This window comes from Molossus molossus, unplaced genomic scaffold (genome assembly GCF_014108415.1).
Source record: "Molossus molossus isolate mMolMol1 unplaced genomic scaffold, mMolMol1.p scaffold_m16_p_21, whole genome shotgun sequence".
In the NCBI taxonomy this organism is placed as follows: Eukaryota; Metazoa; Chordata; class Mammalia; order Chiroptera; family Molossidae; genus Molossus; species Molossus molossus.
In genome coordinates, this window is record NW_023425357.1 from 24,753,084 (window position 1) to 24,769,942 (window position 16,859).

The 16,859-nt window shown below is 42.5% G+C and overlaps 1 protein-coding gene across 1 annotated transcript; it reads left to right on the forward strand.

Moving 5' to 3' along the window:
* Positions 1-251: 251 nt before the first annotated feature.
* GCSH (glycine cleavage system protein H) lies at positions 252-15,985 on the forward strand. Its single transcript, XM_036275425.1, has 5 exons — positions 252-399; positions 3,966-4,045; positions 4,540-4,603; positions 13,299-13,430; positions 15,317-15,985. The coding sequence occupies exons 1-5, from the start codon at positions 252-254 to the stop codon at positions 15,412-15,414; spliced, it is 522 nt and encodes a 173-aa protein (XP_036131318.1). The 3' UTR covers positions 15,415-15,985.
* The last annotated feature ends 874 nt before the right edge of the window (positions 15,986-16,859 follow it).

A 16,859-nucleotide genomic window follows, 5' to 3' on the forward strand; every position in this document is an offset into this window, starting at 1 on the left:
CCCTCCTGTCCCTCCACTGCGCAGCCCAGCGCAGCCCAGACAGCGGCACCAGTCCTTGCCGCTCCTCTGCGGCCCCTTCCGGGCTTTAGGACCTACCGCACGTTCACGCCTCCCACGCGTACCCGATCCAAGCCCCGCCCCCTCCCACAAGGCCCCGCCCCGGCTTTCGGGCTCGCTCCCGGCCGGGCCGCCCTGCCCCGCCTCAGCCGCCGGGGTGGCCTTGGAGTCGTGCCGCGACCCCTCCGGCGAACATGGCGCTCCGAGCGGCGCGATGCGTGCGGGCCGCGGCCTGCAGCCTGCGCGCCCCGTCGGCGCCCCCCGCGCCCTGCTCGCCGCGTCCCTGGGGCCTGAGGGCGGGCGCCGTGCGGACGCTGCGCACCGGCTCCAGTCTGCTCTCGGGTAAGCGCGGGTGGGCACGTGGCACACGCCGGGCTGCCCCGGGCGGGGTGAGCTGGGACGCCCCCCCTCGCCTTCATCCGTATCTCAAGCCCCCGCTGCGGATCGCCGGGGTCACGCCCGGCGACCCCGTGCACACTTCTTTCATTGCCGGGACCTCTGATGTGGGGCCCTGCCCCCTCCCTAAGTGGCGTGGGCGCCCGCAGCCTTTGTCCTGCGGCTTAGGAGCCGGGGGAGGAGGCCTGAGCACGCGCGGTGGCCGCGTCCGGGCCGGGGCGTCCGCCGCCCGCTCCCGGGGAGGGCGAGTGTCGCGAAGCTTCTCGGTAAGCATCGAACTGCACAAACGGACCGATCTCCATGTGTCTTATGACTAGTGTCTTTGGAAGAAGAAAGGGACAAGCTTGCAGAAATGGCTCAAAGCGCCTAGGATCTTCTGTCACTTGTTCTCCTGTCGGGCCCAGGGTTAAAGAGTTTACTAAGCCTGGAGCCCAAGGAGCGTGGCCTAGGAAAACGACAGGCGGACCTGGAGACAGGCGGACCTGGCGCGTCTAGCTCAGTAGCACTCAGCAGCTGCCTCTTCCTCTGAACTTTCGGCCACTCCGCTGTGAAATTGGGTGTGCGAGCAGCCTTACTCCGCAGGTATCTTCACAGTTAGGTCGGAGGGCCAGGCCAGAGTCAGGACAAGGGTCTTAGGGAAGTCATCTGTATAGCTCTCCAGCCCTCGAAGAGGCATATTAGAGCTAAACGGCCAGTCCTAGCGTTGTAAGAGAACGACAGGGAGAATTGAGGGTGGTAGCCAGATAACTATATGCTAGATATTTTGTTCAGAATCCCTTGTCAACTTTAAAAAGTTACTCCACTCCAGCTCTGTGCATCGCTTAGAACTGGGAATACGGGTGAGATAAACTCTGTCCTTGCCTGCTTTGTGCTTACAGCCTGCTTCCTAGGGGAAACTGGCAAATGGGCCGGTGTACCTGTAGCGCGTTAAGTTCTGAGTGTGTTTGGGGTCCGGGAGGAAGGAGAATGGTGCTGAGTGCAATGGGAGCATGTTGGATGGCCTAGGAACCCAGTCTTGAAGGGCTAGACAAGGCTTCTGGCAGGAAAGAGCTTCTAAATTGAACTATGAAATAGTCAAGAAAAGGCGAAAGGCCGGGACAGTGTTGCAGTTCAGAACACCAAGTACAAACCTTAAACTTTTTAGTAGAAAGATCAGATTGAGCCCGGCCGGTGTTGTTCAGTGGTTGAGCGTTGTCCTAGTCACCAAGAGGTCACCGGTTCAGTTCCCAGTCAGGGCACATGCCCAGGTTGTGGGCCAAATCCCCAGTGTGGGGCATGCAGGAGGCGGCTATTCGATGTGCTCTCTCATTGATGTTTCTCTCCCTCTCCCCTCCTCTCTAAAAAAAAAAAAAATCAAGGAAAAAAAGATCAGATTGATCTGAAGTGTTATTTGAAATGGAACAAAATAAAGCAAATTTCTTTGTGACAGGTTCTGCAGCTTCTTCCACTGAAGAGTATAAAATTAAAGTTTTTTAATGCTAAGGGGAAAAGAAAGTAATAAGCTATAGTCTATTTACATTCTGTTGTGAATCAGAGCTGTGTAATCAAAGCAGTTGAATGCTGTTTTAAGTACAACTATCTTTGGGTAAGGAGGAAGAGTGAACCAGCAAGGCTTACTTTAAAATAGTATTGGAGCCCTGGCCAGTTTGGCTCAGCAGTTAGAGCATCGGCCTGTGGACCGGAGAGTCCCAGGTTCAGTTCCCGCTAAGGGCATGTACCTCGGTTGCAGTTTGTCTCTGGCCCTAGTTGGGGTCGTGTGGGTGGCAACCACTCAGTGTGTGTCTCTCACATTGATGTTTCTCTCTCCCCCCTCTCTCTCCTTCCTGCTCTATCTGAAGATAAATGCAAAAAAGTCCTTGAGTGAGGATAAAAAATAAATAAAACAGTATTGGAATTAATGAACCATTTTCTTTTCCTTTTTTTTTGTTAATCCTCACCTGAGGATATTTTCCCATTGATTTTTAGACAGTGTGAAAGGAGGGAGGTAGGGAGAGAGAGAGAAACATTGATGTGAGAGAGCCACATCGATTGGTTGCCTCCCATATGACCCCAATAGGGGCAGGGGATTGAACCTCCAACCCAGGTACATACCCTTGATCGGGAATCGAACCTGAGACCCTTTGGTCTGTGGGCTCTAACCACTGAGCCAAGCCGGCCAGGGCTAATGAACCATTTTCCAATTAACTTCTGATGCATAATTTTTGGAAAAATACTTCCCTTTGGAAAGTAATAGATATAAGATAGGATATGCTTTTCTTTTTTTCTTTTTACTGATTTTAGAGAGAGAGGAAGGGAGAGGGAGAGAGAGATAGAAACATCAGTTGGTTGCCTCCTGCATGCCTCCTACAGGGGATCAGGCCCACAACCTGGGCATGTGCCTTGACTGGAAATTGAACCAGCAACCTCTTGGTGCATAGATCGACGCTCAACCACTGAGCCACACTGGCTGGGCAGCATATGCTTTTTTTAAAAAATTACTTATTCCATAAAGCAAGTACTATTAATATTAAATCCTAAATAATTATTTTCACATCTCTTGAACTTTGATCAGTCTTTCTTCCAGGAATCCCTGAATAGTTCGACCATGTCTTTGAAGAAGCTCATAAAGCCAAGGGTTAACCTGTCCAATGAATGTTCAGCAGAGCTTGACTTTCCACCAGTGAATGGCTTAGCTCTGAGGTGACTGTTGAGTTCTGATCTTGTAGTTTGCTTCTTTAAATGATGGTAGCCTGAATCCCATTAAAATGGAATTTTAAGAACTTCTTTAAATTGTTTCAGGTCATTTTCATTCCTGTAAGATTCCAAGTTGCAGTGAAGCAACTCTAAAGAGGCACATTACTTATTTTTTTATCCTCACCCAAGGACATTTTTGCATTTATCTTCAGATAGAGCAGGAGGGAGAGAGAGAGAGAAACATCATTGTGAGAGAGACACATCGAGTGGTTGCCACCCACAAGACCCTAACCAGGGCCAGGGACAAACTGCAAACCAAGGTACATGCCCTTAGCAGAAATCGAACCAGGGACTCTGGTTCGCGGGCCAACGCTCTAACCGCTGAGCCAAACTGGCTAGGGTGAGGCACATTATTTTTTAGGTGAAATAATTTATGAACAGTCTGTGCTCATCCCAAACTTCATCACTTCAAGTCTGTCTTCAGAGGGACAGACTTTTTCTGTAAGACAGACCAGTTGGTAGAGAAGCATACATTTAAAATGTCCTCCAAAACTTTTTGTGTGTGATTTAGACTAAGTAAGGTTAGAGCAGATAATCATATCTCCAAAAGATGCATATGGTGTTCACATCAAGCCATCCTTGTCTAAGAGATACCATTGTTAAGCTGTGCCATCTTTTCACATGATTTGTTTTTTCCTGGGCGTGTACTATTGAAAGGCAACGTCAGTAAGTCAAACACAAATACTGGGAAAGTTTTGTCTTTTGACAGCTTGATAATAAAAAGTGCATTATAAGAAGTGATGCTACTGCTTTTCTGAAATATTGGTCTTCTATTTTAGTGCGTAAATTCACAGAAAAACATGAATGGATAACAACAGAAAATGGTATTGGAACAGTGGGAATCAGCAATTTTGCACAGGTATTGGATTGTCTTGAAATAGTTAAAACAGTGTGCTCTCACCTAAATTGGACTGTTTCTACCTTTTAAATTTTGTTTATTTTGCCCTTAGTATTTTGGGCCCTTTACAGGCCCTTAGAAAAACATCAGTCACAGTGAAACAAGTGAAAAACATAACCTGGTTAGGGCAGTATGGGGAAATGGCCTAAGCAAAACTACAGAGGTGAAAAAGCACAAAGTGTGTTTGTTCTCAGAGGAGATAGTGATCTTTTGGGGGCATATGGTTTGTAATGGGTCACTACTGCTTGTGGGAAATCCAGCTAGTGGCCTGTTTTCTTTCAGGTCCTGAGCCAAGAGTAGTTTTGTGTTTTAAAGAGTTGTAAGAAGAAAAAACAAAAAATGGCCCATCAAATAAGTATTGCTATTTGAAAATATAGGGGATTCAGTGTTTGGCTTCGTTTTTACTAGGAGGTTTAATTTGATTTCTCAGAGGGATTTTTTGTTTTTGTTTTTAGGAAGCTTTGGGAGATGTTGTTTACTGTAGTCTGCCTGAAATTGGGACAAAACTGAACAAACAAGGTGCGTATTTTTCTTATCTTGGTATGTCATCATTCATGCCATGAATTTTCTTTACCTGACTTTTACCTTGAAGAATACATTTTAAAAAAATCTTCACCTGAGGATGTGTTCATTGCTTTCAAAGAGGGAGGAAGGGAGGGGGAAGAGAGAGAAACACACACCCTGATGGGATTGAACCCACAACCTGGGTATTTTCCCTGGCAAGGAATTGAACTTGAGACCCTTTAGTGCATGGGACAATGCTCCAACCAACTGAGCCACACTGGCAAGGGCACCCAGGATCTATTAGAGTGATTTTTACTCAAGTAACAGAAAACTTAACAATAGACTACACAACAGGGATTTACACCCTTTTAAAAAAATATATGTTTTTATGATTTTTTTTTAGAGAGAGCAAGAAACGGAGAGGGAGACAGGGAGAGAAACATCAGTTGGTTGCCTCCCACACACATCCCTGTTGGGGATCGAGCCCACAACCTGGGTATGTGCCCTGACTAGAATTAAACTAGCGACCCTTTGGTGCACTGGATGATGCTCAGCCAACAGAGCCACACCAGCTAGGGCTAGGGATTTATATCTTACACAGTCCGGACGTAGGTGAATAGAGGATTGGCTGAGTGGCTCAGTGCAGGTCATCAAGGACAAGACTCTTTGGGTACTTTTTCTGCCTCAGTGTGGCACAAATCACAAAATGGCAGCAAAATCTTAGAGCATCACATTCTCAAATGACAATGTCCAAAAGCAGGATGAGAAGGACAGGCTTTCTTTTTTGTTCTCTTATATCTCATTAGCCAGATATGAGTTATATTTGCCACCCTTAGCTGTAAGGGAGGATGGCGAAGAGAATAATGAGCATTTTTAAACATTGTAATGGAAGATAGGGAGAAGTAGAGGTAAATGGCTCTTAGCACCTTTGCTCCCCACTCTCATATTGATGCAGTGTAATATAGCTGAGATCTATTACGTTTAAAAGTAAAATCTGCTTTTCTTTGGAGACAGTAAAGAATATGGGCTTAGCCCTGGCCGGTTTGGCTCAGCGGTTAGAGCGTCGGCCTGCGGTCCTGAGAGACCCGGGTTCGGTTCCCGCTAAGGGCACGTACCTCGGTTGCAGTTTGTCCCCGGCCCTGGTTGGGTCGTGCAGGTGGCAGCCACTCGATGTGTCCCTTTCACATCGATGTTTCTCTCTCTCTCTCTGTTCCTCTCTCTCCCTCCCACTCTACCTGAACAAAAAATGGAAAAATGTCCTCGGGTGAGGATAAAAAAAAAAAAAAAAAAAAGAATATGGGCTTAGAGGGGTCAGAACCTGGTTTTCAAGCCTGGCCCCATAACATATTAGCTGTGTGATTTGGGGGAAAATGCTTAATCTAGGACTCATCTATAAGTTAGAATAATAATAGTACCTACTTCATAGAGTTGTAAGGTTAAATGAAATTCAGCATAATGTCTGGCATAAGATTAGTGCTTGATAAATGTTAGCCAATAGTACCACATATATTTATTCATGGATTCCTTGACATAGAAGACAGCTGTGTAGAATTTAATTATTTTCCAAGTACCTTTGACAGTATTGGCCATGTCTTTTTCTGTTTAAACTTTCCCTATCATTTATCTTGTTTGAACTTTTTCTGCTTCCTGTCTCTCAATTACCTGGTTGGTCCCTCTTTTTGAAGGTCTTCTGATGAACCATTTCTGACGTCATAATAATCTTTATTATATCATAATGATGTCATAATTTTTTCTGTACATCAAAGCACAGTTCTTGTTTGTTTGTTTGTTTTTTATCCTCACCCAAGGACATTTTTCCTTTTTTTTTTTGTTCAGATAGAGTGGGAGGGAGAGAGAGAGAGAAACATTGATGTGAAAGGGACACATCGAGTGGCTGCCACCCACACGACCAACCATGGCCGGGGATAAACTGCATCCGGGATACATGCCCTTAGCGGGAACCAAACCCGGTCTCTGGACTGCAGGATGACGCTCTAACCGCTGAGCCAAACCAGCCAGGACGCACAGCTCTTGTTTTTTCATGTTCTTTTATTTACTGTGTGCCACTCTGCTACTCAAGCAGATCATAAGTTTCTGAACATCTCTTTACAGTGTACAGCATGAACCTTTTTGTGCTTAAAAAATTCTATTAATTTAAATATGTTGGGTAAATGTCTTTTTAAAACTTTCTGCTTAACGTGTTTTTAAATTGATATATATAATGAAAATGCTAGGTCTTAAGTATACAATCCAGTGAGTTTTGACAAACTGTAAATCTTCCCAACTAAAACCCTTCTAAATAGACAACCTTTTCTGATTTCTATAGATTAGTTTTGCCCATTCTTCAACTTTATTTAAAAGGAATCACACAATGTATATTATGTCTGGTTTCTTTTGTCCAGTGTCATGATTTTGAGATTCATGTTGAGTGATTGGTAGTTCATATTTTAATTGCTGAATAGTGTCCTGCTGTATGACTATACACATTTTTATACTTTCTCCTGTTGATGGATTTTTGTGTTATTTGTAGTTTGGAGCTATTATGAATAAAGCAACTATAAATTCTTTTGTATAAGTTTTTTTGTGAAGGTATGTCTTCATTTCTCTTGGGTAGGTATATGTAGGAATAGAATTTCTGGTTAGTAGTGTGGGTATATGTTTAACTTAATAAGAATCTGCCAAGCCCAGCCGGTGTGGTTTGGTGGATTGAGCATCATCCCATGGACTGAGAGGTCCTGGTTCAATTCCTGGTCAGGGCACATGCCCAGGTTGTGGGATTGATCCCCAGTAGGGGGCGTGCAGGAGGCAGCTGATTAGTGTTTCTCTCTTACATTGATATTTCTATTTCTCTAAAAAAAAAAATTAAAAAAAAAAACAACTAACAGCCTGGCCAGTTTGGCTCAGTGGCTGGCCCGCGGACCAATGAGTTGCGGGTTCATTTCCGGTCAAGGGAACATACCTTGGTTGTGGTTTGTCCCTGGCCCTGGTTAGGTCATGTGACACGGAGGCAACCAGTTGATGGGCTCTATCACATCGATGTTTCTCTCTGTCTCTCCCTTCCTCCCACTCTCTCTGATGATAAATAGAAAAATATGCTCGGGTGAGGAATTAAAAACACAAAAACAAAGAGTAACATTTACCATTTACCATTTGCATCAATAGTATGAGCGAGTTCCAGATGCTGTGGATCTCACTGTGGTTTAAGTTTGCATTTCCCTAGTGACATTATTTTTTTATTTTTTATTTTTTTTATCCTCATTTGAGGACATTTTTCCATTTTTTGTACAGACAGAGTGGGAGGGAGAGAGAGGAAGAGAGAGAGGGAAACATCGATGTGAAAGGGACACATCGAGTGGCTGCCACCCGCACGACCAACCAGGGCCGGGGACATACTGCAACTGAGGTACATGCCCTTAGCGGGAATCGAACCCGGGTCTCTCCGGACCGCAGGCGGACACTCTAACCGCTGAGCCAAACCGGCCAGGGCCCTAGTGACATTATTGTTGAGCACCTTTTTTGTGCTTTTCATTTAATATCTGTTTTTGTGAAGTCTCTAGTCAAGCCTTTTACCAAATTTTTTATTTGGGTTGTCTTTTTACCATTGGCTTTAGGCATTCTTTTTTTTTTTTATCCTCACCCGAGGACATTTTTCCATTTTTTGTTCAGATAGAGCAGGAGGGAGAGAGAGGAAGAGAGAGAGAGAGAGAAACATCGATATGAAGGGACACATCAAGTGGCTGCCACCCGCATGACCAACCAGGGCCAGGGACAAACTGCAACTGAGGTACATGCCCTTAGCGGGAACCGAACCCCGGTCTCTCTGTACCGCAAGCCGACGCTCTAACCGCTGAGCCAAACCGGCCAGGGCCTTTAGGCATTCTTTATCTATTCCAGATAAGATATATATTTTGTAAATATTTTGTCATAGCTCGTGGTTATGCCTTTTCATTTTCTTAAGTGTTTTTGTTTTTATTTTTATTTTTATGAAAAGCTTTTAATTTTAACAAGTCCAAGTTATTAATGTTTTATTTATGTATAGAGCATTTTGTATTTGTTTTGGTCTAGGGGTCACCATATAAAGTTACTGAGACAGTAAGGGCACTGTGAACTGAGAAAGTTTGAGCAACTCTGGCCCGTACCAAGTTTGTAAAGAGATTCTCTGTTTTCTTGAAATTTCATATAGTTTTAGCTTTTGTGCTTAGGCTTTATTAAAATCACTGATTATAAGAGTTTTATAGATTCCTTTGGATTGTCTATATGTAAACAATAATACAATCTGTAAATAAAGAGTTTTATTTCTTCCTTTCAATTTTCATACTGTAAAGTAGCCAGGACAGGAGGCGGGGATTGGGGAGTGCGAGATCGGGCGGAGAGTAAGGAGGGGGGTCTATAGGAGGTGCCTTTGGAGGAGGGGAAGTCTGGGCTAGGAGAATCTGGAGAGTGGAGCAGTGTGAGCAAAGGTCAGGGCGGGAGCGGAGGTCCCAAAAAGCCTGAATGTATGGGATCTCAGAGTCCTTTCCGGTCCGCCGGCAAAAATTGTCCAGGTCCTGGAGGACGTTGAAGTCAAAAGTACCCGTAGGCGACCAGTGAGACCGGTTGTCCAGGGTGTATTGAAGCCAAGCGACCTGGGACAAGAAGATGAGTTTTTTCCTGTGGAGGGACTGAGAGTATCCCAATTTGGAGAAATTTATAAGAAGACATCCCAAAGGAGTTTTAGGGTCTATTTTGGATTCGGAGTTCCCCATAATTTAGTAGCCTTCCGGACCCCTAAATGTTGGAGGAGAAAAGGGTATGAGGGCGGCGTTTCTTCCAGATACCCGTCTCCGGACAGTGATAGAGGGGTGAGTGAAAGGCGTCCCTTTCAATCAGGCCCCCTATATAGTCTCCAGGAGTCGTGAGGGGAGGTCTCTCATCTCAGGATGAGAGACCCCTGCGGGAACACGGTCTGGCAGGAAGGGAAAGGGATCGAATTACTTACGGTTGCAAGCCTTATCCTCAGGGAGCTCCGAATTCAAAGTGGTGGAGGGTGGCAGGAGGCAGGGGGAGAGAGAGGGGGGACTCTCGCCCCAGCCTGCAAGGACAGGGCGGGTCGCAAAACCCCTCTCCCGGGTTTCGGCACCAAATGTAAGGTAGCCAGGCGCCGCCGGTGGGAGGTGGAAAGAAACCGAAGAGCCAAACAGCCAAATAAGCAGAAATCAGGCTTTATTGGGTACACTCCGGGCGGCTTCTAGGACTCGACCCCCGGAGTCTGTGAACCCGGCTGGAGTGTACCCAATAAAGCCTGATTTCTGCTTATTTGGCTGTTTGGCTCTTCGGTTTCTTTCCACCTCCCACCGGCGGCGCCTGGCTACCTTACACATACATTTCATTTTTTTTCCTTGCCTTATTGCACTGGCCAGAGTCCTCAGTATAATGTTGAATAGAACTGCTAAGAATAGTCATCATTGCCTTGTTCCTGATCTTAGTAGAAAGCATATAACATTCATCATAGGCATGATATGTAGCTGTGAGGTTTTTCAGATACCCATTATCAGATGAGGATCATTCATTTTCTCCATCTGTTGACATGATTTTAGGGGTTTTCTTCTTTATTCTGTTAATGTGATGAAAAAGATTGACTTGTTTTTGAATGTTTAACCAACTTTGCATTCCTGGTAGTCATGGTGCAAAAATTAACTTTTTAAAAATATTGCTGGATTTGATTTGCTAGTTAATTTTCACATTATGTTCACGAGAGATACTGGTCTTTCCTTATGATGTCTTTGTTGAATTTTGGAATGAGCTATGTTGGCCTCAGAAATTTGGAAATGTTTCTACCTCTTTTTTTCTGAATGAATGGCAAAATTAATATTATTTCTTCATTAAGTGTTTGATAGAATTAACCAGTGAGATCTGAGCCAGACTTTTCTTTTTTAATTCTCACCCGAAGATATTTTCCATCGATTTTGAGACAGAGTGGGAGGGAGGGAAGGGTGGGGGGGGAGAGAGAGACATTGATGCGAGAGAGACACATCGATCGGTTGCCTCCCGCAGGACCCCAATCAGGACCCCAGGGATGGAACTGCAACCGAGGCATGTGCCCCTGACTGGAATTGAACCTGAAACTCTCTGGTCTGTGGACCAACTCTCTACCGGCTGAGCCAGATTTCCTTATGGGAAGACTTTTGATAAAGATTTAATTTCTTTAATAGAGATAAGGCTATTCGTATCTTCTATGTTATCTTACATTGGTTTTGTTAAGGGTTTTTTTGGTTTTTTTTAATCTTCACCTGAGGATATTCTTCTGTTTGTCTTCAGCTAGAGTGGGAGGGTGGGCCAGGGAGAGGGAGGGAGGAAGAAACAGATGTGAGAGAGACACATTGACTGGTTGCCTCCCACATGACCCGGACCAGGACGGGAGATGAACTAAAACTGAGGTATGTGCCCTTGATCAGAATCGAACCTGAGACTCATTGGTCTGTGGGCCAATGCTCTAACCACTGAGCAACTGGCCAGGGCAATTTTTTTCTTTTCTTTTAAGTACATTTATTTTATTGAAATTTTTAGAGGGGGGAGAGGGAGAGAAACATTGATGAGAGAAAGAGAAACATCAATTGGCTGCCTCCTGCATGCCCCCTCCTGGGGATCGAGACCGCCCCCCTGGGCATGTGCCCTGACAGGGAATTATACCAGTGACCTCTTGGTGCATAGGTTGATGCTCAGTCACTGAGCCACACTGGCCAGGGCACAGTTTTGCTTTTTGAGTAAGTTTTTCCTTTTCATGTTGTCAGATTCAGCATAAAGATCCTCATTTTTATTATCCTTTTATATCCGTAGGCTTTGTACTGAGGATCCCTTTTTCATTCCTTCATATCTGTGGTAATTTGTGTTTTCTCTCTTTTTTTTAGATGTGCTAGCTATTTATCGATTTCATTAATCTTTTGAAACATCCACATTTTTACTCTGCTAATTTTCTGTTTTCCATTTCATTAGTTTTGTTCATATCTTTATTTTCTTCTTCAATTTAACTTAGGTTTAATTTGCTCTTATTTCTCTATCTTAGGTGGACCCTTGAGGTTTTGTTGGTATAAGTACTTTTTTACTTGACATTTTTACTCATACTGTAAAACACTGGATCCCTTGTGGTGGGTGGCATCTAAAATCTAAATTTATCCATTTACTTGGAGTCAGCCATGTGCACACATGGTTCAAGGATCATTCAGAGACCTGGGCAGAATTTATACACAGAACTTGGGGCTCTTCCTTTCAGTCCCTCTCCTTGTTGGGATTTCTGCTTCACATTCAAGTAGCTATAGTGGCCAAACTCTTGCTTCTGGTCCTTTAAGCCACCAAGACGAAGATTTTCTTTCAGAATTTTGGCTGCCCCATACAACAGAGATTGGTGCCTCTTCTCAGGCAAAAAGCCATTTAAACAGTCAGTAGTGTTGTCATTCCTTTTGTCATGTGTTGCCTCCTCTCCATAAACGGTTTTGTTCATTTTTTAGTGTCTTTGGGACCCAGGTCATTGATTTTAAGATGTTCTTTTTTTTTGTGGTATGTGCCCCTAGTGGGAACTGAACCTGGGACTCTCTGGTCCGCAGACTGACGCTCAACCGCTGAGCCAAACTGGCCAGGGCAAGATGTTCTTTTTAAACAAAAGGTAGATATTAATCTCCTAAGCACTATTTTAGCTATATCCCAAATATTTTGGTATTTTGTATTCTCATTATCATTCACTTCAGATCATTTGATATTGACCTACAGGTGACTAAGGCTCTGTTAATTTTTTCAGCCTTTTTCTTTTAAACTCTGTTCTTTAGATTGGTTAATTTCAGATGATCTTTCTTCACATTCACAGACCCTTTCTTCTATATCCAGTGTGCTGTTACTGCTATTCAGTAAATGTTTTATTTTAGATATTTCACTTTCCAGTTCTAAGATATCCATTTTTAAATTTCTATTTCTCTGCAAGTATTCTCCCATATGTTCACTTACTATGATGATCTTTTTAAAAAGGTCTTTCAATATATTTACAATAGCTACTTTAAGGTTCTCTGGTAATTCCATCAGGTATATCTGTGGGTCATTTGGGGATCTTTCTGTTGACTACTTTTTCTCTTCACCATGGCTCCTTTCTAGGATTTTAACCCTCATTTTCCAGCCATGTTTGCAGCCCCATACACCATCCTCTGACCCCTCAAACAAATAAGACTGATTTTCTACTTGTGTTCTATTTACACTGTGGTCTTTGGACTGGGTGGTGTTATCAGGGTATGCATTGTATAAATGAAGATCTCGTTTGGTTTGGGTTCCTTTTTTTCAATCATTAACTCCCATTTTGGTTATCCTACAGAGCTTTCATATAATTGCTTGTGTGTGTGTGTTTTGTTTGGGGGTTATAATTGTTACCTGTAGGAAGGCTGGTCTGAGGTACTTTACTGTTACTGGAATCTTCTAAATTTTTTATTTTTTTTGAGCCACAGTAAATTGAAACAAGGTTGAGTTTCAACTGAACTCAAGTACATGTGGTGTTCAGATACATCACCATTTGTTTACTCTGTCTGGAATAGATAGGTCTGCTTTATTGAGGGTATTTGTACCCTTCTCATAGGTGATACAAGCATGAGAAAGCCTATGATTTTATTTTAAATTAAAGATGTTTAGAATTTTATTATTATTGTATTCGAGATGGCCACTTTTCCATATTTTGCATTTTATTTTCTCAATTTAGATGAGTTTGGTGCTTTGGAAAGTGTGAAAGCTGCTAGTGAACTGTATTCTCCTCTGTCAGGAGAAGTAACTGAAATTAATGAAGCTCTTGCCGAAAATCCAGGACTTGTCAACAAATCTTGTTATGAAGATGGTAAGTTGTTAAGAAATTTTTAAAGGATTATACATGCAAGTAACATTTAATCTAGAGTTTAAAGATTTAGCTGATTGTCACTTTATCTTTTTGCACATTTGGTGCTGAATATTTAAGGGTATGTTTAAGATCTTTGTTGATAAAAGCATTGCCTTATTTTACAGGGTTCTTAGTATCAAACACTTGCAAAGTATTTACCTCTTCAAACATAAAGCATCTAGTCCTGGCCGGTGTGCGTCAGTGGTCAGGGCGTTGGCCCACACACCAGAGGATTGTGGGTTCAATTCCTGGTCGAGGGCATGTTACTACCTGGGTTGCAGGTTTGATCCCCAGCCCTGGTTGGGGCGTGTGCTGGAGGCAGCCAATCGATGTGACCCCCTCACATCGATGTCTCTCTCTTCCTCTCCCTTCCACTCTCTGAAAATCAATGGAAAACATATACATGGAGTAAATGGCAAAATTAGGATTAGGTTGTAGTTCTCTATTGCCTGCCACCAAGCCCTTCTAACTCTCTACTTTCTAATGTCCTTCATATCAGTAGTTAACAGTGTTGGGGTTCCTCTTGTTAATGAAAGATATACTTGGTCTCTTGTATACTTGGATCCCTATGTAGTCTTCGTTGTCATTTGTTGATGCTTATCACAATCTAAGAGTTCTTACCCCATTACTGTGGAATCTATTCTAGTTGTAATCTTTTCGATTGTGATATACAAGGATATTAATGTAATTCTTAAGGCTAAAACTTAAAACTCCTTGAACAAATAATGAGTCATTTAGGTAAAGAATACTAATTTTTAGGCACTAAAGAATTTATTTTAGAACAAGTGTTGGTGAGGATGTGGAGAAAAGGGAATCCTGGTATACTGTGGTAATGCAGATTGGTGCAGCAATCATGGAAACCAGTATGGAGGTGCCTCAAAAAATTAAAAAATTGCTTATGACCCAGCAATTCCAATTCTGGGTTTATATCTGAAAAAACCCGAAACACTAATTCAAAAGAATATATACACCCCTGTGTTCATTTCGCATTATTTATAGTAGTTAAGATATGGAAGCAACCCTTCCAACCCAAGTGTCCATCAGTAGTTGAGTGGATAAAAAAAAGCTGTGGTACACATATACAATAGAATATTACTCAGCCATAAAAAAGAATGATGAAATCTTATCGTTTGTGACAGCATGGATAGACCTAGAGGGTATGTATTAAGTGAAATAAATGAGACAGAGAAAGACAATGCCCTGGCCAGTTTGGCTCAGCGGTAGAGCGTCGGCCTGCGGTCCGGAGAGACCCGGGTTTGGTTCCCGCTAAGGGCACGTACTTCGGTTGCAGTTTGTCCCCGGCCCTGGTTGGTCGTGCGGGTGGCAGCCACTCGATGTGTCCCTTCACGTCGATGTTTCTCTCTCTCTCTCCCTCCCACTCTATCAAAAAAAAAAAAAAAAGACAAATACCATATGATTTTACTTGTAGAATCTAAAAAACAAAATAAACGAACAAACAGAACAAATCAACTCACAGATACAGAGAACAGACTTATGGTTGTCAGAAGGGAAGGGTTTGGGGGACTGGGCGAGAAAGTCAAGGGAATAAGTACTGTTGGTAGTTAACGAAACAGTCAACATAGGGAATATAGTCAATAATCATTAATATTGTAATAACAATGTATGGTGTCAGGTAGGTACTTGAAATATCAGGGAATCACTGTATAAAGTATATGATTGTCTAACCATTATGCTGTGTACCTGAAACATACAAAATAATATTGAATATAAACTGTAATTGAAAATAACATTTAAAATAAAAGTATTTATTTTACATTTTGAATGAATTTTACTTTTACTCTTTCAAAAGGTAATTTGGAATATAATATACTTTTTTCTGGTTGCAGGTTGGCTGATCAAGATGACATTGAGTAACCCTTCAGAACTAGATGAACTAATGAGTGAAGAGGCATATGAGAGATACATAAAATCTATTGAAGAGTGACACTGGAACCCGCCCCCCTAAATAAAGTAGTATGAAACAACTTAATCTAGCATAGTTGTCTTAAATTAGTGGTGGATAGCAATGCTATTGGATGAAAATAACCCTTAACTTTCTAATGATGGCAGATAAACACAATATGCGTCTTTTTCACAACACCCTATGATGTTTTTAAGCTAGGCTACAGTTATAATATTCAGAATTCCTGAAATTATCTGTGGTGAAACTAGTTAAGAAAATTATGTATTTCAAGGATAATATTATTTTAAGCCCTATATAATGTTGTAACTTGCTTACATCAGTCTCTGGATTTGGGTCAAAATACTTAATGATCTTGCCATTGGAAATAACGGGCATTAGAGAAAAGTTTTTGTTAGTTGTTACGGTGTCAGATGACGAACAATACTGTCTTAATTGAGCAATATACTGAGTTTGCTGGTGCTATTTTTATACACTGAAGCAGCAGCCTTGCAGGAAAACAAGAAAGTTTAATAATAAAACATTCAACTTCTTCATTAATCATGTTTTTGTTTTTGGTGTTAATATTTCATTTAGTGACCCTGCTTATTTGTGAAGATGCTAATTTTAACTTATGGAAAGTTTTTGTTTGTTTGGTTATTTAAGGAAGTTGAAGCCATACAATGAAAGGTTCCAAGAAAATGTTTCCTTTTAGTCATAAATGTGATTTTTCTTAAACAAAAAGTCTAATTGCTTGATAATAATATTAAGTACTTTTTTGGTCATCTTTTTTTGTTTGTTTTTTGTTAATCCTCCCCTGAGGATATATTTTTCCATTGATTTTTAGATAGAGTGGAAGGGAGGGAGGGAAGGAGGGGGAAAGAAACATCCACGAGAGAAACATTGATTGGTTGCCTCCTGCACGACCCTGACTGGGGCCAGGGATTGAACCTGTAACCCAGGTACATGCCCTTGATGGGGAAAGGAACCTGAGACCCTTTGGTTCACAGGCTGATGCTCTAACCGCTGAGCCAAACCGGCCAGGACTTTGGTCATTTTTAATATTGTGAAAAAGAAACCACAGCCCTGACCGGTTGCTCAGTGGTTCAATTCTGGTCAAGGGCACGTACCTCAGTTGCGATTCATCCCTGGCCCTGGTTGGGGTTGTGCAGGAGGCAGCCACTCGATGTGTCCCTTTCACGTCAATGTTTCCCTCCCTCCCTCCCAAAAGCGGAACAAATGCGGAAAACATTTCTGAATGTTTTCTGAACAAAAGCAGAAAAAATGTCTTCTGGTGAGGATAAGAAAAGAAAAAGAAACCACTGACGTTTTTTTTTTATCTTGCTCAGTTAGAAAAGAGAAGAGGAAAAACAAGGAAAGGTGAAAGTTTAATCAGTACAGCACATGTATGGCATCATTAAGAAAGTTAAACCAGCCTGGCCAGGGTGGCTTAGTTGGTTGAGCCTTGTCCCATGCACTGAGAGCTCACC